A 25,636-nucleotide genomic window follows, 5' to 3' on the forward strand; every position below is an offset into this window, starting at 1 on the left:
CCCCATCCTCTCGTCTCGCTGTCCATGTGGCTCTCTTTCTCCTCTCTAATCAAGTTTCATGCCAGTGCTTTAACTGTGCAGTAATCCAACGCAGCCTCAGACATTAGATGGGAAGCTCTCCAAGCATCTGGCTCAAGTGTTTCATGGGCTACAATTAGGACTCCAAGGGTAGATTTAGGTCAAACATCTCAACCTCTTCAAGCAAGGATTGTTTAGAAGATAGAGATCAGTTGACCAAATTGAAACATTCTGATCTCGTTTAACCTTTGTACAACATTTTAAGGGCTGTAACGATATTATGTGACATTGCATGTGTGCTTTATATGTAGTGACCTGATTAACATGAAAACTGTTGTTGTATTTTATCATTTAGCATTCAGACAAATTATACAGATGACGCTTTTGGATATATACACTACCATTAAAATGTTAAAATACAGCAAAAAGAGTAATATTGTGAAATATTATTATGATTTAATTGAATATATGTGACTCTGGACCACAAAACCAGTCAAAAGGGTCAATTTTTTAAAATTGAGATCTATACATCAAATAAGCTTTGCATTGATGTATGGTTTGTTGGGATAGGACAATATTTGTCCGAGATACAACTATTTGAAAATCTGGAAACTGAGGGTGCATGCATGAGCAATGTATATTACTAATCAAAAGTTGTTATATAGTTATGGTAAGAAATTTACAAAGTAAATATCATGCTTTGAACATGATCTTTACTTAATATACGAATGATTTTTGGCATAAAAGAAAAATCTATAATTTTGACCCATACAATGTATTTTTGGCTATTGCTACAAATATACCCGTGCTACTTAAGACTGGTTTTGTGCTCCAGGGTCACATATATATATATATATATATATACATAAAAGTGGAGAGAATAAATAAGGGTTAAGTTTACATTTCCAAAGTAAAATTGTTTCCAAGCAAACGTGTACTTCGTTTGTTTGCTGGGCATCATTTTGGCTTAATTCTGAAATATTTATCAGGGAATTGGTGTATCTTTTCAACACAGAACTTTTTAATCTGTTTCGGTGCTTGGTACTATTTTTTGACAAGTCAGGGTCTCACTTTATATCAGAAATCATGTCACTTTTAGCATCTTATCAGGTTTTTAATTAATTTAGATGTGTTTAAACATGTTTCACCCACTTCCAGAGGGTATGTTTGCTGTTGCGCATGTGTTTATAGCCAAAATTCACAGCCTTCCTTAGAAAAACTCTCTTTTCCTAATCAGAAACACATGCATTTTCTGTAATAGAAAGCCCATAAAGTCTTTGTACTGCCCCATTAAAAGCAAATTATTTTCAAATACTGTTATTACTACCTTTTACCACCATAACATAGAATTAGATCATAATTCATTGAACAAGATAGAACCGGTCTGAGTTGAGCAAGCTCTCACTGATGTGTTAAAGGTGTGAAACTTTATAAGTTATGAAACGTTCCTTTGCCTCTTCGCCAGCCTAGTTTGGCCTAATTCAGAAAGCGACCTCATGTTTGTCAGTCGAGGCACTGCTCTCCCACAGCGCCCTTCCTGTCTGTTTTCCTCACATTTCTTACATTGGTAATTTCAGGAGCTGCCCCGACTCCTCAGCAGAGACTCGTTTACATTATTGATGCCCTCTACTCGACAAACAGAGGGAGAAAGAAAGGAGGAAAGAGAGAGAGTGAGGGAGTGATTGAGTGATCACGCCATCTCTCCATTTATTGGCTGATGCCGTGCGTCACCCAGAGGAACGATTAGGAAACCCAATTACTTCCCCCCACTCCAGCCACTTCTGCCTCTAGCCTGTTGTTATTTTTTTATTACTAGCATGCTTTATTCATCTTCGTTTGACACTTCCATCCCTCTGCAAGACTCCTAATGCCTCCCGCTCTCCCTCGGCCGTCGGGACAATAGCGCACCGTCAGCGAGAAGTTCCGGCGATGAGAACGCTCTGTAATAGGCCGACTGCCGAGAGTATCATAAACGTCAGCCACCGTATGACAAATCTGCCTTAAACTGTGCATAGCTACAGTACTCATCCTCTTGCGCTCGCTCTTTCACAGTTGTTTTTCCTTTTTCTTTTTCTTAAAGGAACAGTGCACCCAAAAATGAATATTTTGAAAACACTCACTCTCGTTCTTCATTTTGACCACTGGTGTCAAAAGTATTCATTCATTACTCAGGTAGAAGTATAGATATTAGGGTTTAAAAAGACTTCTGTAGAAGTTGAAGTATCAACTCAAGCTTTTTACTCAAGTAAAAGTGTAAAAGTGCTGGTTTCAAAACTACTTAAAGTATAAAAGTAAAAGTAATGTAAGGAAAAAAATGCCATTAAGGACAAAAGCTTAGGCCGCGCCACAGGGGCCTATTGTGCACTACCCCACCTCCTCAAAAAAACATTTTTCTAAAGGCCATGACTATAATGTTATATTAAAATGTTAATGTTGAAAAATGTGGGTTGCACTAGGCTACCTGTTTCAGCCGCATATATGCCCATTAAAAATTAACGCATTTTAGTACAATGCAAATACATTAAAGAACCATATATGTGTACTACTGAGCATTAACGTGTTTCATGGAGCAGAAGATATGATGACTAGTTGCCTATAAGTATTGTAATGGTGCAAAAAGTCAAACTTCAGAGGAATGTCATCATTAACCTTTATTGGAATGTAAATGTACACCCAAGCTTAGCTGCAGGAATCTGTGAGGGCAACGGACAAAAAAATTGCTGTACCCAGGGCAGGCTTAGTAACAATTACCCTTGTATGGTTGTCTATATAATATCAGGGGTGCACATAAGTTTTTCAGCCTGGTTCTCATATGAGAACCTGGAGATTTAGTTTGGTCCTCAAACAGGCCATGGCATGTAGTGTGACCCATAAACTATAACTATAAAAAAATGTATTAATAATAGTGATAATAATATTATTGCACTTCATTTATTTATTTTTTTGTTGTTTTTATATATATAAATTAACTAAAAAAAAAAACAACTAAATAATCAAGTGTGATAATACAAATGCAATTATTTCATAGTAAACTTAAAAATAAAATGTTAATATTTTTATTATTATCATTATTTAAATTTTAATTTTCATCATTTGCAAACGTAAAATCAGCGAGCTTTTATTTTGGCGGGTTGCCGGCAAGTAAGTATTATGCGCTTCCGGGTTTAGCGCTGCTGATGGAATTGAGTCAGTGTATGAAATGTCACAGACAGTTTTGCTTTGAAAACGGCAGCAGGTAGCCTAGATTACGCTTTCAGTTTGGATAGAAATCTTATACAGTACAGTTTGTCGACCTAAAATGGTCAACCATGTCGGTACGCAAATGCGCTGTCAAAACTTATTTACACAGCGCATTTTTAATTTTGGTCGCGCATGCGGACCACTTATGTGCACCCCTGTCTATATACAATAAACATTAGTGCTGTCAAAATTAATGATTAATCCAAGTGATTAATAAACTCAATCCTGATACCTTCCTGGTTTGTACTATGCTCAATTCTATAGCTAATGGCAACAATGTCACATTTAACTAGAAGATGCAACAAACACTTTGGACTCAATGCTGTATGTACAACAACAGGGTAATCTACATCAGTTACATTTCGCTCGAGTTCTCTTCTTGAGTCTCTGCCACGGACATCTTCGTACTTGGCTACATACGTCTGCTGTGTCCAGTGTTGGGGGTAACGAGTTACAAAGTTAGTATAGCCTACTTATCACAACATTGTCAATCGCAAACGCTCATTTATTCAAACGTCTCTCTACCGAACTACTGTAGCTTAATTTGCGGAGGACGAAGAGAAAGCACCCGTTTGATAAATGAGCCAGTAGTGGAGAAATAATAACTTTTAAGAAATAATCTTTTTTGAGTAACGACCCCAACACTGGCTATGTCCTTGCTGGAGTGTGACGTGATTTGTGTCATGTGCAGGTGCGATGGATCGCGTACAAACCAATAAGGTGTCGGAATGATATGTTTCTACTTCTCATCCAACCACAATCAAATTCACTCTATCCGGATGGCGCGATTTATCTGGATAGGTTTTTTTTTTTTTTTTGAACGATGACAAGCCGAAATGAAATAACGATTTTTGTTTTTATTTTTTTCATCTAATATTTATATTTTATTTCTATCAGCTTCAATGTATACAATCAGTTATAATATTCTTAATTTTAATTAATAGTAACAACACTGACTGAACTCAAAAGCCAAATCAGTCCATGGTTTTATGAAGTGGATCAATTATTAATCATTTGGTCAAACCAGTTCACAAATGCTGGTCTGAACTGGTTTCTGTGAACTGTTGTTCGAAAAGATTCAAAAGAACGCGTCTCATAAACTTTCTAAATGCACCAAGAAGGACTAGTTGTTTATTATCACTAAATTATTATAAAATCATAAAGTACTAATCATAGGGACCACTTTTACATTGCATTTGCATCTTTTTTAAAGTGTGACAGCCTCGGCCTTTAATTCAGCTCACCGAACAGCCCAATTCTTCAAATTTCTTTATTTGGTTTTCACAGAAGAAAGAAAGTCATATGGTTTTGGAACAACATGATAGTTTTCATTTTTGGGTGGAATATTCCTTTAAGATCCAGGGAAGATAGTCTATTCATAGCCCTTGAATGTGATTCAACATGGCTTTTATAAAGAGTTTTTTGGACTTAATGTATAGCCCTGTCAAAGTCCTGGCATCAAATTAAATAACATGATGTTTGAAGCCACAGGGTTGCCTGAATCGGAACATTTTGAGGCAGCAGGGACGATTAGAGGCCATTGGCAGACAGAGGCAGATGATGACAGATAGGATCCCATACAGCACAAGTGCTGCCAGTGAAGGTTTTCCCCCCCGTTTACATTTGGCCATGTGTCTGACTCCATCAGCCTCAGCTATTTTATGCCTGGCTTGAAATGCGGGAGGATCTGGCAACATGCGGCAATGCACTGGTCATGTCGAGTTTGCCAGCGGCGGCATTAATAATTTACAGTAATGAATCCTGCCGCCTCTGCATGAAGTCCGTGGAGGACACGCATATACATCACTTCCTCGTCCCAAATGTCTTCATCTGGCATTGATGGCCGTTACATTTAGATGGTTTTGTTAATTAGATTGTGACAGAAGGGTGATTAATTACTATCCTTCGTACTAGTTCTTGGGCAAGTGTGTGATTTGCCAAATCTTTTGTCCAGGGAGATTGTGGATGCAACATATTCAAGTTCAACAGCCTTTTTTTTCTTTCCGTCTTTTTACATGTTCTGTTTCTTTCCCAATACTTTTTCTTAGAGTAAAGCAAGCAAAGTTATTCCATCAAGTTGCATGAATAGCAATCATAGTTAAAAGGAGGTCAAAGGTTTTTTCACTATTTTTTTTGTCTTCAGTTTTTGAGCCATTGACATGCTGCAAACTGTTTCTTTCACCACGCAGCCTTGAGATTACTTTTATGGCCGTGTTGGCTTGGGAACATTTTGAAAGGAGTTGGAGTTGTACATTCTAAAATACAAGCAATTGCGTTTGACAGTGGTATTACAAGAGCCTTCACTTAGCATAGAGAATTTAAAGCACATGTCATGTGGGGAATAAATTGATTTTCCTTTAATCACATGGCATCACTCTGCATTCAGGCTTTAACAAATATCCCCAACTTTTGCTATTGTAGGTGGGAAAGGCGGAAAGAAGAAGAAGACCAAAGCAAACGCCAAGCCCACCAAGATGAATGGCTCCAACTGGGCTAATGTTCCACTCCCTCCCCCTCCTGTCCACCCTCTTCCAGGCACAGAGATGGACCACTATGCCTCAGAGCACCATGACGGAGGAGGGTAGGGTTCAGAGTTACTCATTCAGCTCTACTTAGTACAAGTAATAGAGACACTTTATACTGCAAATTCAATGGTCACATCTATAATATCTAGAGATTATGATCCATGTAATTAAGCATTGGATTTTTCCCATCAAGTGATAAAAATGGTGGTTTAAAATAAAACCGGCCATGATGTTTGTAAGAAATTGCTCAAAGTCTTGTTCTTGCTAGCTAATATATTATCAGTAAATCTGCTAATGGTATTTATTTATTCCTTAGAGAGTTAATCAAGCCACTAGCACTAAATGATTTATTTGTAGTCCATTATAAATAGACGAGATGTAATATTAAAACCCTGTTTGACAAACTGTTCACGCTCAGCAACTTTTAATATACTTTCACCTACGACGGAACTCCACTCTTGTCTGACATCAGCGTCGCCCATCTGTACAGTTAAAAGAAAACATGAAGGTGGTGATACAAATTAAATACCCTGCCGGAGAGGTGTGCTTGCCTTTCAACCCTGTTAATTTCCATCTCGGAGAGTCATCGGGCTTAATAGGCTCTCTGGCAAATGAGTAGTCTTCTACGCAGTAAATCTCGCCACTGTCTTTAATGGCTTCAGATTAAAACTGTTATGTCCTACGGGATGTGCACTGACAAATTCCTCTAATGAACGTTGGCTTTATGACATGTATTATTTCAGCATGTATAAGCACAGTTCTGGGAAATAAGAAAAAGCAGCCACTCTACCAGATCAGCCTGTATTAAAGAACAAGTAAACCTGAGAAAATCCCTCTAGATTTAACCCAAGATTTACATCATTACCACTATGTTGCTAAACCTGAGTCTCACTATATCCATAACTGTTGGTTAGACTAACATTTCTAAGAAAAAAAAAAAAAAAAGATTCCTTTTTCTCTTCCCTAGCACAACTGTTCATGGGGTGCCACAGGGACCTGTCTGTGGTCTTTTTTCATTTTGTTTCTATGCTCATTTGTTTCAGATATGATAGTGATGGTTGGGGCCCACCCTTGCCCGTGCAGACGTACCTCCATCAGGGTTTAGAGGATGAGCTGGAGGAAGAGGAAGAACGGGTGCCCACTCCTCCCATAAGGGGTGTGGCCTCCTCTCCTGCAGCAGTTTCCTTTGGCAAGCAGTCCACAGCCACACTGAGCCCATCCCCACGTGAAGAAATACAGCCCATGCTCCAAGCCCACCTAGATGAGCTAACCCGTGCTTACCAGTTGGACATGGCTAAACAGACTTGGTAAGACCTCGATGTACTGCATAATATGAGTGAATTTGATTTTAAAAATGTACATTTAAAAATGTTTAATATACTTGGATATAATGCAACACTTACATTTTAAGTTTGCTTTTTGGCCCTTTGTAGTAAAAAGTTTGAGCACCTAATCACTAGAGGCACTAAATGCTATTGTGAAATATAAAAATGACTATATAACGTTGAAGATTCAAAGAGCTGTTTTTTTTTTTTTCTTTTACTTAACTGGCTTACTTTTTACCCGCACAAACTGAATTAAACTGAATAAAAAGATCTGTTTTTTTGCACCACATTTGTTAGTAATTTTTTCAACGAAAGCATGATTTAAATGAAAAAGGTCGATATAAAGCTCTGAATTAAATATGAAAACAACTGATAGTCGTTCCTCCCAGACTGCATAACGCATTCTTATAAAGCCCCTGTGCTAAAGCCATGCTTCAACCTGTCTTTCCAAGAGAAACCAACTTCCGCTTATTACAATCAGCACTGCGAGGAAACGGCCTCTACTTGTCAGGAGGAAGATGTCATGTTACCGCCATAATGAATATGTTGCTCATAGAACATTTGTGACGACTGGGAAGAGCCCATAATTATATCCAAATCCTAGCACAGACCGCATCAAAGCAGCAGCAGCACTGCACAAACACACACCGATACACATATATATAGACACACAGTAGGGCTGTCATCAAACCTAGCTGTCTAGTGGGTGACAGCCGCAGCAAAGACATGCCTGTGGTGGTTGCCATTGTATCCTCTTCAAGTTGCAATTAGTAGGTCATTGTGTTAGCATGCAAACCGTGGTGCTGCTGAATTAGCCAAATTGTCCCAATTCATCGGAGAAATGACAAGGAATGTTCTAGGAATACCAAATTTTGCCTGACAGACAGCACACCCCACGCATTTCTCTTTTGTTTAGGCTTGTCGCTCATTGACACCCTTTGTCTCCTTCTGACAACCCTTGAAGCTCTTGCTTGGTTATGCAAAAAAGCATGGTATGTTCATGTTTGACTTCTTGAATTCTCCATAGGCACATGCAGGGTGGGCCTTACCCACCCCAGGCCCCTGCACCGCCCGTGGGTTATATCTCCAGCACCCTAGTGTCTGATATTGAGACAGACCTTCCTGACGAAGATGACGATGAGGAGGAGGACGAGGGATATGAGATGTCGCCGCCAATTAGGGGCATGGAACACACGCCAGGCTCCAGCATGGACAACTTGGACAGCTCTGTTACGGGTAAGCGTACATTTTCGTGATTAATTTCTCATTTATATGAACTTCTACTTTGAAGGAACATTTTTAAGTTCTTCAAAAATAGCATAAAGCCCTTATCTAAAACTTTGAACTATTCAGTTTGGTGCACAGTTAGATGTTCGGTGCAGATTGCGTTCTTTCAGTGCAGGGGTGGTCATTTCATTTGCTCATTATCTCATCCGACGTCCTCGTAATCGGGGATTTCTATCTCTGTTAAATCATTTCAGGACTCAGTTTGAACCCAGCATGGACGGTAGAGACAAAAATCGATATAATTTTTTATTTAAAAAGTTAATTAAAATGCAGTCCATTTGGTCAGAGACACCAAAAGATATGATCTACTCACATATCAAATTACAATTCAACAGCATGTGCGGCGTAAAGATAAGACAATAAAACATAGGTACTGATCTCTAATCTAAAAGCAGCATATTTCAGTTCAGCGGGCACTTTGAGATTGTACTGCTGATGTTTATATGGGAACCGGTCATGGTTTATTCACATGTGTACCGCATGTGGCGGCTTTGTTTGCCCTAGCATGGTAAAATACTGTTTTGCTCTGCTTGTCTGCAAATAGCTGCATCATTATGCTCATGTGTGGGGCGGGTGCTTGTGTTTATTCCCACCTCACCTGAAAATGGCCGCACTGAAATCCAGTTTGTTCAGGCATTTGGGAATAAATTCTAATCACAGTTATGAGGAGTAACAAACTAACAGACTAAAAACAAGGCCACCACAGGGGGTAAATGAGTATTGTTCAGTAAAACTGGACTAAACCTCAAAAAATGTGATAATAGTTCACAATATTACTGCTTTTACTGTATTATTGATTAAATAAATTAAAGCCTTGGTGATCATAAGAGACTACTTTCTAAAACATTAGCAAATCTTACCAAACCAAAAACGTTGAATGGTAGTGTGTAATATATTCATGTATATGTGTAGTATTATTATTAGAACGAAATACTCAAGCACACTGCCTCCATTTTTCCATGAAGATTTTGAAAAAATCTCACGTTCATGGCTCCATTTCCCCATTGAAGACAGGAGGCACCATTTCCATTTTACAACTTATTGAAAGGGTTTTATAGGCCGTCTGTCATAGGGGATACGTGAAGGGTATGACATTGTGGGGTTAGAATCTAAAAGTCCTCTGTTCTCCAATTTACCACAGGACTGAGGCAAAATGGGCCAGTGGTGTTCCTCTAATCAGGCAGAGATGTATTCATTATCATTGCACTTGTATGCATCATGGGTGCATAGATTAGATAGATAGATAGATAGATAGATAGATAGATAGATAGATAGATAGATAGATAGATAGATAGATAGATAGATAGATAGATAGATAGATAGATAGATAGATAGATAGATAGATAGATTTTGAGTCTCTTTTACTGGACTGGACCTGTGAGGTGCATTTTCCCCTGAACGCTGTAGCATTGGTCGTCTCTGACATCTCTCTGGACTGAGATATCTGGAGAAACACAAAGCAAGTGCTGTTCAGTGGTGGCTGTGTCCTCCTGTAAGACTCTCGACAGCTTCCTTTCACTGCTTTCTTCCACCAGTGTCCTTTGTTTTTGCCCACAGTAGCACCAAACTGACACTACACTAGTGCTGGGTTACTGCCAGACCCAGAGGCAGAGATTTGTCCTTTCTAAAGAGAATAAAACCATTTTAACAACCATTTCTTTTGGGCAGCTTAGTTAACGTGAAATAAAGATCGCTGGAACATATTTTTCTTTATCGTGTTTCATTATTTATCTCATACACAATCCATGAGTTTGTGAAATAGTGAGGGTGTTTTATGGGAGTTGTAATGTGAGCAGTGAGCTCACTGTCCTGCTCCACTTTGCTCCCATAAACCCTTGCACCGACTGAGGTCACGTGTCCTGAGGCGGGCGTCTCCGCCTACTCGTCAAGGGGAATGATTATGGCACTTAATGATATGCAGATGAGGGCTCAGGGCAGTGTAAATCAGCTTTAGTGGCAGAAGGGTGTTGGATGAGTTTTACAGTCCTGCGTAACTCCATTTAGTCGAGCCGTGAATATTAACAGTGGATTATCAGAATGGAAAGACGCTTCAGTGGTGTCAAAAATAGCCGTTATTGAATCCATAAAATGTCAGATTTTTGTATCAGCCTTATATTTATAGCAGCTACAGTATTCTAGCTTCAAACATTGCCGTTCGTGACTGCCAACTCCAAATTAGCAACAATTTGTGGGAAGTCCAGTTCATGGTAAGCCACGCTGTATAAAAACATTTGGGTGATCCAGAATTTATGTTGGCCGGAGAATTGTTATTGTTTTGCAGCTGCCAGCATTATTATACAGTGAAGAGTGAAAGCATGGTATTTTCGGGGATCTGTTTTAGGTGGCTGGTTGTTAGAGAGGATGTCGTCTCTGGAGGAGGCAGGAGGCGCTGAGGCGTAGTGCAGGTATTCTGCAGGAGCTGTCCTCTCTGAAGTGGAGCTCTGTACCCGCCTCTGTTTCTGCCAGCACATCCAATTCATTATATGCAGTCTTGCTTTGCTGAGAGACAGTCTTGAGGGACTTAACTTTTTTTAGCGAAACAAAGCCATATGCAGTTTCTGAGGAAATTAAAAGGAAGAGACTGCTAGGAAGGTGTTTTTTTTTTTTTTTTGGTCTGCATCCTATTCTTCTTTTCTCTTTTAGACAAGAGAAACAAACTAAATTTATGTTGGTGCTTTGAAATTCTTTGTTATATTTGCAGGTATTATAATAGGATTTTTGGTCACACTTTGTATTAGGTGGCCTTAACTACTATGTACTTACATAAAAAAATAAGTACAATGTACTTATTGTGGTCATATTGTATTGCAAAACACTTTTGCTGCTATTGAGGTGGGATACGGGTAAGGTTAGGGACAGGTTTGGTGGTATGGGTAGGTTTAAGGGTGGGTTAAGGTGTAAAGGATAGGTCAACAGTGTAATTATAAATGTAAATACAGAAATTAATTACAGATGTAATTACATATAGGTATTTTTTTTTTTAAATATAAGTACAATGTAAAAACATGTATGTACACAATAATTGCATTGTATCAAATTATTAATTTAAATGTAAGTACATAGTAGTTAAGGCCACCTAATATAAAGTGGGACCGGATTTTTTTTTTTTTTTGGTGGGTGGGGGGGTGGGGTGATAGCACGTTACACTATGTATACAGCGTTACAGATTTTCCATAATAATAATGATTCATTATGTATTCATAACTATATTTTATGAGAAGTAATGAATAATTTTTAAAGCCGCATTTTTAAGCTATAAGGACTACATTAATGCAGTGCTTATTCTTTTGGGTGGTTTTACTTTTTTCTGCATATTAAGCTGGGATAGAAAGTATTTTATCATCGACAAACTATAACAGTACATGTAATAAATCTGTCACCAAAACCTAATTAGCTCAATGTTAGATCTTGAAACCAGACATATTACCCAGGCTACAGTAACCACTGTAACCCTCTTAACTTTTTCTTGGATCATTAAACAATAGTCGTGCCATCTCACATCGGCTTCCCTGAGGATGTTTGTACCGGGTTGCCATCAATCAAAAAAATACATGCCATAAATCTGACAAGTGCCAAAGAAGAAGAACGGCACGTAGCCATGTGGTTGCTTTGATCATGCTGCGTGTTTCCGTGTGCGATATCAGCTGCTTCACCTCAGGCCACGCGCAGGTGCGTGCGTTCCTTCCTATCAGAGCAATCAAAAGGAAGTGAGGTTGTGATGTGTAGTCAGGTGGCGGGTGTAAGATTATATGGAGGATGGAAGTAGGATACATTACTTAAGGAAAAAAAAAAAAAAAACCTAACAGCTTGGATTAGTGAAACAAAAATTATTAAATGACATTAATGTTTTAGTTAATAAATTACGCATGTATTGTAACAGTTATTCATTGGCTCAAGCCTTTATTGTGTATTTGTTGTTGTTTGCTTCTTTTTGTTTTCTTGTTTTTCTTTTTTCACTTTGTCTCATGTTTATGTTGTTTTTGTTGTCTTTAATTTTGTTTTTAGTGGGGGGGTTTTCTTTGTTTTGTTTGTTTGTTTTTCTGTGCTTTTGTGTGCCTGGGTGTTTTGCTTTTTTGCTTTGTTTTGACTTTTGTATGTTTCCCATATTCTACCCTCCTCAGTCATTTTGTTTTGTTTTGAATTTTTTGTTTGATGTGATTTTGATTTTGTTGTTGTTTGTTTGATGTGTTTTTTGTGTGCCTTTGGTGTTTTGTCTCTTTGTTTTGTCTCGGATGTTAATGTTTTTTATAATCTACCCTCCTCAGTCATTTTGTTTTGGTTATTTGTTTCAGTACATTACCTAATAATTATAATGGTGGCTGACTCATCTCTTATCAAACATAAAGTAGCTCACCTGTGCTATATAGCACATCTTTTTTCATATAAGAGAATTATCATTTCCATCACACACCAAAGCCCCATTATATTATTCTGGTAAATTTAGTGTGCCGTTTGCCTTTATAAAGGCATCAATAATTTATTAGCATTTAAATATTAAAGTAAAATCTCAGAGTATGTCCTGTTTTTCTGGACTATAAAACTAGCAAACCTGGTCAATCTAACACCCATGCGGCCGCTCCCCTCCAGGCTCCATGGTGAACGGTTGGGGCTCGGCTTCAGAAGATGATGACAGAAACTTCTCCAGCAGAAGGTCTAGTGCCGGCAGCTCCTCTGACGGCTCACTCTTCACTCATTGCAGCTTTGCACGAGCCCTGGTGGCAGCCGCAGACAAGGCTGGTTACCGTCTGGACGGCACCAGCCTGAGCAAGAGAGGTCGGTTTAGAGGAAACAGGAATTTGAGTCTGGAAGCCTGGTGTTTACTGACTGCAATATGGCTCACTCTTAACAGGATGTTGCTTCTTTTCTGCTTTCTGATTTTATGCTGGTGAACTCCTGGTGAAGCAGCATGGTGCAAAATACTAACATCTTTATGAATTTTGCTTGGCGAATTTTGGCGACGACTGTTTTCACTTAGGAGGGTTTTGGGTGAAGTGCGCTTTCAGTGAAGTGATTCAGTTTATACTGTAAGTGAATTAATTAACTGGAAACAGATGCGACACTGATGTCTTAAGATTCTTTTATTATGCACTTCAGGTTTGACTTCATGCCTCTTTCTGACTCTATGATGATCTTAATGATTTTCATAAAACCATTTCCACAACCTTAAACCTTTTCTCCAACAGGCTTTGCAATAGAAATGAAATGTATTGATTGATTCTGCTGCTTCTGAATCAAACTAACAAGCTATCCGCCCTCCACCTGAGCATCCTGCCATGCTTTCCTTTTAAGATTCGTTTATCACCTCTGCAAGTAGTGTTTCGATAGCATTATGGGCTAAACGAGATTCTCTCTTTGCTCCCTGCAGATAAAGGTCTACATCACAGACCTCGTCCTGCTAGCCCGTTCTCCACAGATGGAAGCACGGTGGGCACACACAGTCTAGGTCACCAGCGGGCGGCAAGGCCCACCCGCAAACACAAAGGTCCTGGCACTGCTCCGCACCGCCGCGATGCCAGCGCTGATGGTGAGGTTTAGTCCAGTTTTTACTGAAAAGATAATTCCAAGGCCTGGTTCAGGTTAGATCAATTTAATACATGAGGACAAAACCAAAAACAATAAATATTTTAGTTAATTATTTACGTATGAAATGGTTTAGACCACATTTGAAGGCCAAAAAACGGTTTACAGTAGATGGCAGATCTCTCTTGTATGTTTTATTGAATTAATGTGGAAGCCAGCATTGGTTAAAGGAGACAGATGGGGTCATAAGCAAATGCATGTAGCAATAGTAGTAATATCCAAGCCATTATAATCATTTATCAAACAGAATGAAATCAATATTACCCTTTTGAGGGCATTTATGTAGATACAAAAGACACCTATTGTCAAATGATGATAAATTCTCAATGTACATAAATGGAAATGCTGTACCTATTGTTTGAATTCAAATGGCCCTTCCTGCTTCTTTCCCAGATCTGCCTCCACCACCAGAGCCTCCACCCTGCCAGACAGCTCGTGTCCAGGGGGCGAGGAACATGCCCAACCCCTCTGACCGCAAGGCTTCTTCCTTGGAGAGGCAACCCATGATGGGCCTGGAGGAGATGAAGAGTTCCTTAGACCGGCAGGCACGAACCTCACTGGAGCGTCACCAACAAGCCCAGGACAGACTGGGATCCATAGAGAGAGGAGAGGAGAGCAGAAGAGGACAGAAAAATGGTCCTGTTTCAGGTAGGACGATTGACGACTTACCTTGAGTTCTAATGACATGTTGATATCTTAAATTGACTCATAAAGGAGAAACCACATTAGAAGCAGTGTTTTGAATACTGGTTCCAAGCAGGGCATACTAGTTAGTTAGTAACTTGTCCAACAAGGGATTCTTGGTTAGCCAGTCTCTCAAAGAACAGGAATGGACACCCCTGAACTCCATGGTCAACCAGCTTGTCCATAAAGACATTTTGGTCAACCAGCTTCCAGAATTTGAATGGTTTACCAACTAGTCCAGCTCTAACCAGCCTGGTCTTTAGCAGGTTAATGGACATCAGAAATGCCTTTTTGGTGTTTTAACTTGATGGTGAAATATGTTTTCATGAAAGACCTGAACCTGATCTTATATGTCCACATGAGTTAATCAGCCTGACACAGTAAACATGCTCTTAATTCAGCAGAGCAGGTCTGTAAAATATTATCTTGCTATCGTGGTCATCAGAGGCAGATGTTTGACAGTGCCAGCTGTGGACCCTTGGCATTCATTTACGGTCCCTGCTGTAAGGAGGCCAAGCTGGAGCAAACAGATTGCCTTGTCTCCCCCTCTTAGTGAGCTCTTCCATGGCCAACACCGGTCTTCTCCAGGAACCAGCAGACAGGAGGCACACTTAGTTGCACAGATGTACCCTAATCGTTCCAGCCCTCATTTTTCACTGTATACACACACACGCTGCAATGAAGCCGAGCTCCATCTGTGCCTGTCTGATCATTAGGATCCACCATTCTGGGTTTCCAGCCCAAACGAAGCATAAAGAACCAGGCCTGGATCTGGCGCGACACAGAGGGGGATGTGGGTTGGGCAAGCCTTATGGTTTGGTCTCATATGTCTTCATTTTCATCTTAAACTTTGGTTTGGAGATTCGTCTAATGAGTAGGGTTTGGTCAAAGCTGGCACGAGTTGGTCACTTCAGTATTAGTCAGAAAGAAACCAATCATGGACATGTTCCAAACTGGAAAAGCTAAAAAAGATTTATTTGCCACTAAATGTATGGGTTTGGATATTTGTATGTTTTCAGAAGAGGTCATATTGCCATACAACAAACCGTCATTCCCATCTCCCGGAGGTCACAGCTCTTCTGGGACAGCCTCCTCTAAAGGGTCAACGGGTCCTCGTAAAGGTGAAGGGACAAGGGGACAGCACCAGCGCTCCACCACGGAGCAGGGCGAATGCAGCTACATGGGAACCAACGCGCAGTACTCTGGAGAGTTATGTAAGTCTGAGCAGGTTATTCTGGTACAATTTTACTGTTTGGAACCTTGATGGTTTAAAAGTTCCTCAGTCAAGTGTTGATGGTTTACCTTTTTCTAGAGCTGTATAAAGAACTGACTGACTGGCATGTTCTCTTTGTATTGTTTTCAGAGTGAGCCTTTTTGATGGAAACTGAAGAATGCCTTTATCTGTTCTGGAAATGCCTCACCTGCTTGGTGCAATGGACTCATGAAGCGTCAGAAGGAAGAAGGAAAAAAAAGAAAAAAATATGAAAAGGACAAACTGTAAATGTGATGTAAAGATGGACATGCAACCCACAAGATTCGCAACATCCCTCACCTTCCTCCTTAAACTATTCATTCACAGAAAAAAGAAAAATGTTGAGGACAAAAAAAGAAAAAAAATGATGGAAGGCCTGAGATCAGAGTCGCCCAGCTTTGGTGAACTTGCGAAAAGGAAATCGAGTTTCCTGTAAATATATTCTTGACATCGGAGATTGAAAATGACATTATTGTTATTGCATTGCTATGCAAGCCGAGTTCTGTTTCTGCGCTCTCCTCCCTCTTACGCTGTTGGTCGTTTGTACGATATGTGAATTGATGGGCTGTGGTGCCATAGAAATTATGTTGTCATCCATCATTTGTTAATACTTCTCATGAATTAATTGTTGTCATTATAATAATTATTATAATTAATTATTTTCTTTTGCACTGCAATTTTGGTGATAAGCACAAAACCATAGCTCCTGCTGACATGAAGAATTGGAGGAAAGGAAATGTGAAGGGGAGTTTCTGTACTGTAACTAGAGATAAGAAAATATATAACCGTGTACAGAGATATATTAAGATATGCCTGCATCTATGCCGGCGGAAAGACTTACAGTTCTGACGAAACGAGTTACGAACTTTCGGCAGTGGGGTTCCTGAGAGAGGAACCAGACCCTCTCCGTGCTGGAAATAGTCACAGTTGGGTTGGGAAACTGTTTGCAGGGAAATTTATCCTAGGTGGTTCTATTTTCAACACGTCCAGCTGCCCCTACTAGTTAAGATTACGCAATCTAGTCCACTTGGTCCAATTGGAACATATTTAGGCCAGATCTTTGAACTACACTGGACTACAGGTACCAACTTTGCCTCTTCCCCTGCTCACTTTTTTGCCGCTTGCTTTTAGTCTTTAATTTGGTCCATTTGAGCATAGCAAAATTAATTGACACCAACTTGGCTAACGTTTGGAGGTGACTTTGGGCTTAGAGTTCAATTGGGCTTTATAATTTTTTGATCTCCACTTAAAATTTGACGACAAGCACTTGAAAAGTGAGTAATTTAAAAGCCATATGAACAAGACTACAATACCCCTGCCTTCCCGTAAGGCTTCTGCCTTACTCTAGAGGTCTTGTAGACGTCAATTCCCGTGCTTGTCTTGAGATTCTGCATACGTCTCAAATCATAAGTGGAGAATCAGTTCAGACTTAATTTAACATTTTTGTTGTGCACTTAATGTATCTTGTTTTTTTTTTAATATTTCTGACAATGTCCCAAAACCTTGTTTTCAATTTCTACTTCACCTATGCAGGGCACTGAATCACTCAGATCCATAAATAAATCCACATTCATTGGTATCTTGATTCAGATAGTCGTCCTGTAATCACATGTTGAAGTCTAAAAATGACTATCGAGCTAAAGCCAATAACATTATGCATTTGACTTTGCAAAAATACGGCAATATCTCTCACACGATCGCTAAGGCCGTGGTCGTACGATTTTTTCACGTCCTTGGTGTGTGCTGTACAACGTCAGTCAGACCTCCAGAAAACGTTTCCACTGTCTTTGGCCAATACATACAGTACGTTTACCGAACAGTCCAGTTGGTTCTTTTTGCTTGATGAAATTTTACATATATAAATATATTATAAAAACAAAATGTACAAAAGGCTGCTCAAAGGATATTTTTTACTGTGGAATCTTCAGGAGTAACTGGTGAAATGACTGTTTTCTTTCGTTATTTCCGTCTTCGTTTTTGTACAACGTTACTGAGGAGAGCTCTCCCAAACCGGGCTGACGTGCCGTCCCATGTCTTTCTCTCAGAATTCACATCATTTCAACGCTAGTGTCCAGCTGTTTGGAATAATGAGGTGCGAACGAGTATCTCAGGTGATTTTACATCTATATCGGTGGTGTTGATGTGGGTGTATATAAATGTATATATTCATATGCATCCTCACGTAAGAGAGTTCATTCCATGTTCGCTATTGAAACGTTTCTCCACCCCTTGTACCTGATGGATTGCTATGCTCTCTCTTCCTTTTTTGGCCCTGTCGACAGTGGATTTCCATTACTTTCTCTTCCATCTGAAAACGTGCCGGTACACTAAATGTCCATAAGACAAAGATGTCACTTACAGAACATACCAAAATTAATATTGATATTTCTAATGTCTAATGCATTTTAGTGTCTTTTTTAATACTTGTTTCTTTAAACATCACAGTGTTGTTGTTTTTTTGTATTTATTAAGATAATAAAGGTATATTGTGAAAAATGCATCAAGGTCTATGGCGTGTTTCTCCTCAATTTCCTGCACACTTACTTACTGCGTTTCACAACAAGGCTTTTTTTTTTCACGGGCTGAATCGTCTGAATTTGAGACGCTCAGATCATTTTTTATCATTTGTATGCGCAACCTCCTGCTGCTTTCTCAACAGAAAGGCTACAAAAGGATGATAAATACAGAAACGGCGACAAAAGTCATCAATCCTTTCCAGAGATGGGACACATACCGTTTTTAATGGCACATGCATGTTTTTACAGAAATGTAGATTATGTACAATGAAAACTGTGAGCTTTTGAATGAAATCTCTAGAATTTTCTTCTATACGTGTAGGGAGGGGGGGGCATCAAGGATCTCATAATTATTCATAATTCTTCTCTTTTTGGCACATTCAGAGTACTTACCTAGAGTCGTTCAGATAGATAAATGTGTCTTTGAAGCAGTTAGATCAGAGGTCTGATGAATGAGATTACAAATGACCCATCCATCGTGCCAAATCCACTAATTCTTAGTGTAACTCATCCAAACCTGACATTCAGCTGACTAGGCTTAACTTTTTGGGTACGAGAACATGCTGTTTCCTGCATGGTAAAGATGTAATACAGATGTCAAATGCCACATCAGTACAGGAAGTTGGTAAAAACAGATTACATTTAGCCTATTGGTAACTCTAAAAGTACCTTATCAAAGATCTAAAACTGAGTCATTTACGCACCCTCGTGTAATTCCAAACCCACTTGACTTGCTTTTTTTCTGTAGAACAGAAAAGGAGTGTTTTGATTAAACACAATGACAAAAATCAATGCTGTTTGGCATCATATAAAATATGATAAGTAAATGAAAATTTTTGGAGTAAACTACTCAACACAACAATGTTTGTGACGTTTTGTTGTTTGTATTTTCAGGCATTTATACATTTCAAATTGATTATATTTAAAAATAATGATTCCAAAAGGTTTTTTTCTTTTTCTTTTTCCTGCAGCAGTGCTATAGAAGAATCTAGTTTGATCCCCAAAAGAACGTTTTTAAAAGAACCATTTTATTCTTAGTCTGAAGAACAATTTAATAATTCCATATGTATAGGTTCCACTGATGATAAAGGTTCTTCATGGAACCATTGACGTCAGTAAAGAACCTTTATTTTCCAGAGTGTAGTTTGTATTCTTTCGTGGGTACTGCTTGGATTCAGACCATAAATGAAAAAGGGACTGAACCGAGAGAAAAAGCGACAGACTTGTGTAGCACAGAGCTGTTGTGTTCACTGAAAAATGATTGTGTTTGTGTTTATCCCATAACCAGGCTTGTGTTTTCATTTACTCTGACCCTTTGAGTAAACTACACACACACAGACTGCTGCGTCCTGTAAGCCTGCAAGGCTGAAAAATAATGACTAGCCCTTTTATTTTGCCAGCAAAGCAACTTTTCCTCTCTCTCCCAATTTCATGGCTTTTTCCTTCTCATTTTTCACCTGCTTCGCCTAAATGCATTTTCCCCTTTTTCCCCATTTATTTGGGGAAATGATTGCCTTCTGCAGTTGCAATATTATCACCCCTTCTGCACCGTTTTATCGCTGGTCCTCATAGCGATAAGATATGAGCTCAAGCTTGACTATTGACTTTTAATTGTGTGTATGGAGCATGAGACGTTTAGTGTTTGATTTCATTGTGCCTGTGCTGCATTTGAACCCACGACTACAGCAGATAAATACACGAGTGTGTGTTGCCGTTTGTGGTTGTTGGAGATGTGCTGGTATGTGGGTTAATTAAAGGAAACATCCCTGGCTGCGGTTGCTGTTTTTTCCCCCCCTCTCTTTGTATTCTCTCTCACACACAGTAATGAGGAATGGAGAGGCTGGTGGTACCAATACAGCACAATTCATCATTCATGTCATCCATACCAAAGCCAGCTGCTCGGAACAGACACCGAAAATTAGCATTTCACCCCCATCCTGTCTCTCTCGCACGCACGCTTTGAGTCGCTCTTCCTCATCAAGCCCCGTTCTGTCACTTCCTCACTGTTAATGGTCCTCTCTTCTTATCATTTAACTGGGAAACTAATTCCTGTCTTTGATTACTGTCAACCGCAGCACAATGACCCGTATCCGTCTCCTCTGGTTCTGCTGAAACTGCTGTTTCACTGGATTGGATGTCAAGACAAAGTAATTATTCTCTTTTTAAACTTCTGGTTTGAGTTTCTGTCTTGTAATATGTTTATATTTACGGTTTTATAAAGTGCAAAGTAATCAATATACACAACATTTAGGCCTGTTTCTCCGGTGTAACTGCAACTGGCATTGTTGATTTCACACTAGACTTTGTGCTGCATTCATTTCCAATCATTTATGGTCATTATTAAAGGATTTGAACACTAACTGCGAATGTTGGGGTGTTTTTGACGAATGAATTCAGACCTGTGAATTCACATCGAACATAGACGTTTGACCAATAGAGGATGTAAATATAACAGACTGGACTGATCTCTTGGCTGAGAGTTTTCAGTGTTGTTGATTCTAAAGTAACTTAAAATGGAGTGTGACCGCAACTTTACTACATTTCTACTACATACATTAAGATTTTTTTTTTTTATATTGACAATTAGTACAAAAATTCATCATAAACTATTATTTACATAAGGAAGAGGGTCATATTTACATCCAAATGGTGGAAATCTACACAGAAAAGAACCCACATTGTGGCTTTAAACTGCTTAAATATTCCTGTAGCTCAAACAATTGGTCATGATGCTAGCAACATCAAGGTCATGAGTTCGATTCAGGGAACCCATGAGCGACAAAACTGTATATCTTCAACGCAATACACCTCAGTTTGGATAAAAGTGTTCACCAAATGCTAACGTCATTATAAATGTAAATGCTAAATCATATGCATTCAGTCAGATTTACTGGATAGAATGTGTTTATGTACACCGTAAAAATGCTTTAAAACATTTTTTTAAAGAAAAGTGATGTTTCAAAGTTGTAAAAAAAGGGGGGTTAAATTATTGGAGTATGTTTCTTTGTAAATAATTGTAAAATTTACGGTAACACTTTACAATAAGGTGTCATTTGTTAACATGTTAATGTATTCACTAACATTGTTAACAAATAATGATCAATAATTTCAATTCAATTGAAGTTTATTTCTATAGCGCTTTTCACGATACAAATCGTTGCAAAGCAGCTTTACAGGAAATTAACAATACATTTATTACACTATTTATTCATCTTTGTTAACGTTAGTTAATAAAAATACAGTCGTTCATTGTTAGTTCATAGTGCATTAACTAATGTTAACAAACACAACCTGAGATTTTAATAATGCATTGGTAAATGCTGAAATTACCATTTTGATAAACAGTACTGAGCAGCACTACACTGCTTATGCATACAGCACGTTTCGATGCACCATGTCATCTGTACTGCAGTAAGATCCAATCTGTGTAAATTAATTAAAAACACATTTATGCTTCCCAAGTTGGTCAGTTCTTCCTTTTGTTGGAAAGCAGATAAATTCAAATGAGGTCTTCTCTTTTCATTTCACTTTTGACTCCAAGGTCTTGTTTTTCCTCTTATCTTGCAGCTTTACCATCTTTTCATAGAGTCAGCGGCACTAAGCTCTCATTGCCATCTTTATAAGCTATCCTTCCTACGGTTAGCTGAAGGAGTGCTGTAATTACCCATGAACCCTTGCTGCAGCTTTTCCTTTTGTCAGCCCAAAGGAACCAGAAGGCCAATCTCAGGGCGGCTGTGACATTATCTTCAGATTGAATGAAAGTTGAAGGAACTCTTTGAAAGAGAACATCTATTCAACCAAGTCTCAAAAAGAAAATAATTTCTGCAAACCTCGCACTCCGAATCCACCAGCACATCCACCTGTTGGGAGGTTTCGGAGACTGGTTTGGTCCGAGCTGTGGCTTGTCTTCAGGTGGGATTTGCTGATGAACATCTCTTAATCAAGCTGTAATTGTTTGAGCATGACCCTGCTTGACCCGGTTAATGGGAATGGCCCTGATTAACGATGTGTGCTCAGTCACACAGTGGGAGGCGCCGCCCACACCCACGAGTCATTGGTTCATTAATTAATTTATTAATTAAAGGGTAACAATGAAGCAGAAAAAAGAAGGACAATGAGGGGAGTGATGGTCCTTCTGCATTATGCTGTTAAAAATGATTTATGTGCATACTCATGGTGATTGATAATTATGAAACATCAAGCTATATCAAACTGCTCACAGTTTGAAATTAAGCATCGAATTAGGAAAGGGTATATCATACTTATAGATACTCACACATCGGTACGTAATCATAAATATAGTAGGAGAGGAAAGTTGGCATGATATATTTTTTTTTTAGAGGTATTTGATGGACAATGTTATAGTTGCAGTGAGTTTAAAACAAAACCTGACCTCTATCTAATCACTGAAAACCATTATTTTGCTAAGTACTCCTATTTATTGTAAGTATTTCTTGTTTGCTAAGTATTCCTATTTTTGATGGTCCTGGAACAAACCAAGATTTATAGTACCTGGAATAAACCATTTGTTCAGTTAATCTCAAGTAATGTTCAATTCATCTTAAACAATTGAAATTATTTTCTTGCTTGGAATTCAGTGCACAAATTATAGCTTTATGGTTCTTTAATGGTGCTTTTTGTTGTTATTTTTGAATCATTCATAAAAGAAAAAGTTTGTGCATTTTGACATGAGGGTGAGTAAATGATGAGAGATTATTTCTTTAATAAATTTCAAATGAAATATATTGGTATTTTTAAATAAACGCATTAACCTATGTAGTATATAGAGCATTAGAGTTTCCAGCCAAATACTAAACGTTCATACACGTTGATGCACACAATATAACACATAAACATACACACATATTAATTGCGACTGTTTGTTAAGCTTTAATGACATGCACATTTGCAAACAAACATGTTTGGTGAAGTAAATGTCATACTGAGTCACCCCTGTGTTCCAAATACCTTCTGTATTTGTTCTCAATAATAATCGACAGATGTTTATTGACATTAAAATGTCATCCTTGAATGACTTTTATGGTGGTGTGCTGATGAAAGAGTAGAAGGTCCATTTCGCAAACTTTGGTGATATGACAGATCACGTTCATATCACTTTCAGCAATCTGCGTATGTGAGGAAAATGTCACTCTTTTTATCTCAGCATTTACCAGGGTCGGAAGAAAAGACTGGGGTCTTAAAGTACACAATGTAGTTATAATTGTTATTACGTAAGGGATTTTGAGTAATTGCGAGTTTACATCTCACAATTCTGAGAGAAAAAAAAAAAGTCAGAATTGCAAGAACTCACAATTGTGAAGATAATAAGGTCAGAATTGTGAGATATAAACTCACAACTGAGGAAAAAAGTCAGAATTTCGAGAAACTTGCAATTGTGAGGAAAAAAGTCAAAATTGTGAGATATAAACTCGCTATTAAAACTCACAATTGAGAGACAAAAGTCAGAATTGCAAGTTTATATCTCTCAACTCTGACATTATTTCTCGCAGTTGAGAGTTTATATCCCACAATTCTGACTTTATAACTAGCAAATGTAAATTTGTATTTCACAATTCTGAGATAAAGTCAGAATGGTACGTGAGACAAAAAGTCGCAATTATCAATTCTTTTTTTCTTTTTTTCATGTCAGAAGCTTCCATGCAAGCTTGAGCAAATCCGGCTACATAAAACATACTTAGAAGATGCGAAGCCGTGTTTGGTTGAGGAGCAACACCTGTGTGTTAGCAAAACATTAACATGTTTATCATTATTAAAAATTTCATGATAAATACAGATCAAACATAGTTTTGTTTACACTGTATTTATGACCGTTCAGACATATTGTGCCAGAAATAAGTTTCTTTCAAAACACTGAAAATTCTGAATGTCACTGTGTAATTCGTGTGCACCAAATCATAAGACTAGCTGAGGCAATCCAGTGTCATTTCATTTCTCACCTAATTCTCAAGAACTTACAGGTGCTGGTCATATAATTAGAATATCATCAAAAAGTTGATTTATTTCACTAATTCCATTCAAAAAGTGAAACTTGTATATTATATCCATTCATGCATAAAAAAATAACTTTTTGCTCCTATAGTGTGTGGTGTCCTCGGGTCCCCCCCCCACACACACATCAGGATTTTTGATCGTAAATACTCAACATGTCGAATATTTACAATTCGCGATCGGGGCGCCTCCGACGTTCTTCCGAGCAGATTCAGTCACTCTTAACACACCTCACACCACAGGAAAATCTGACAGAGCCACCAAGATAATCGGGACATTACCTAAGATTGTCGGAAGGGGAAAAATTGGCCCAAAATCAGCCCGATTATCTTGTGGTGTAAGATAAAAATGTGACATTGAAGAGTTTACCGTATCTAAAGTCACCCTTTCACTTGTGTCGTGAAGACAGGAAAATGTCGACGTGAGCAACACAATCTGGAAGTTGAAAGGAGAGCAGGAGAGCAACAAGACATCTCTCTCATCAGTTTTACCCTCAAGACAGGCAGCGAAAGCTTCACAACCCTGTCTTGCGTGTCTGGTAAATTCTCTGATTTAGGGACGCATGGTAGTGGAGGTTATTTTTAATAATTTGAGTGGCACCTGAGCGTGAGACTCTGATGTGTTTTTTGCGTGAAGGCGGCTGAAGTTATTAGACATGGCGCTTTCGATGTAGCGTCTCACTGAAGCAGCAAATTAACACAAAGACATGGCGACACATTAAGAAAGAGGGAAAGGGGGATAGAGAAGAGAAGAAATATCTGTTTTGCGCTGTATCCTTCCACTCTCACCTCTCAATTTCCTTCACCGTTTAATCTCACAATCTGTTCAAGTGTTGACACATCCACATTCCATAATGTGGAACCCATCAGATGTTGAGCAGGTAACCGAGAACGTCGTTCCTCAGGGGCACAACGCGTCTGTATACAAAACACTCTTCTGAGAGGGTTAAACGAGGATGAAATGCAATCAGCTTGAAATTGCGTTCAAAAATCCATAAGAGCGTGATATTTTGTTGACGCACTTCTAGTCTCTGTGCGATTATTCCGTCCGCAGATGTGCAGTATTTTAAACAATGAGTCATAACTCTGTAGGCAACACTTTTCATTTAGTATTTCAATTAAACACAAACATCTTATGAGACACATGTTTTCCTGAGGGCCAAAAAGTGACAGGTCAGTTGAATCACAAAGTTTTGCAGCT

General features: G+C 38.7%; 1 protein-coding gene across 13 annotated transcripts in view; it reads left to right on the forward strand.

Moving 5' to 3' along the window:
• The window catches only part of robo2 (roundabout, axon guidance receptor, homolog 2 (Drosophila)), a 415,989-nt gene extending 397,580 nt beyond the window's left edge, over positions 1-18,409 (forward strand). For 11 of the 13 annotated variants that reach the window (XM_058745019.1, XM_058745024.1, XM_058745021.1 and 8 more), the window contains 8 exons: positions 5,680-5,839; positions 6,827-7,090; positions 8,136-8,344; positions 12,983-13,168; positions 13,761-13,919; positions 14,369-14,623; positions 15,679-15,873; positions 16,023-18,409. In XM_058745019.1, the coding sequence (XP_058601002.1) occupies positions 5,680-5,839; positions 6,827-7,090; positions 8,136-8,344; positions 12,983-13,168; positions 13,761-13,919; positions 14,369-14,623; positions 15,679-15,873; positions 16,023-16,024 (1,430 nt within the window). In that variant the 3' untranslated portion in view covers positions 16,025-18,409. The remainder of the gene's footprint in view (positions 1-5,679; positions 5,840-6,826; positions 7,091-8,135; positions 8,345-12,982; positions 13,169-13,760; positions 13,920-14,368; positions 14,624-15,678; positions 15,874-16,022) is intronic. The other 2 variants (XM_058745027.1, XM_058745028.1) reach the window with 1 other exon arrangement.
• The last annotated feature ends 7,227 nt before the right edge of the window (positions 18,410-25,636 follow it).

This window comes from Onychostoma macrolepis, chromosome 15 (assembly GCF_012432095.1).
Source record: "Onychostoma macrolepis isolate SWU-2019 chromosome 15, ASM1243209v1, whole genome shotgun sequence".
In the NCBI taxonomy this organism is placed as follows: domain Eukaryota; kingdom Metazoa; phylum Chordata; class Actinopteri; order Cypriniformes; family Cyprinidae; genus Onychostoma; species Onychostoma macrolepis.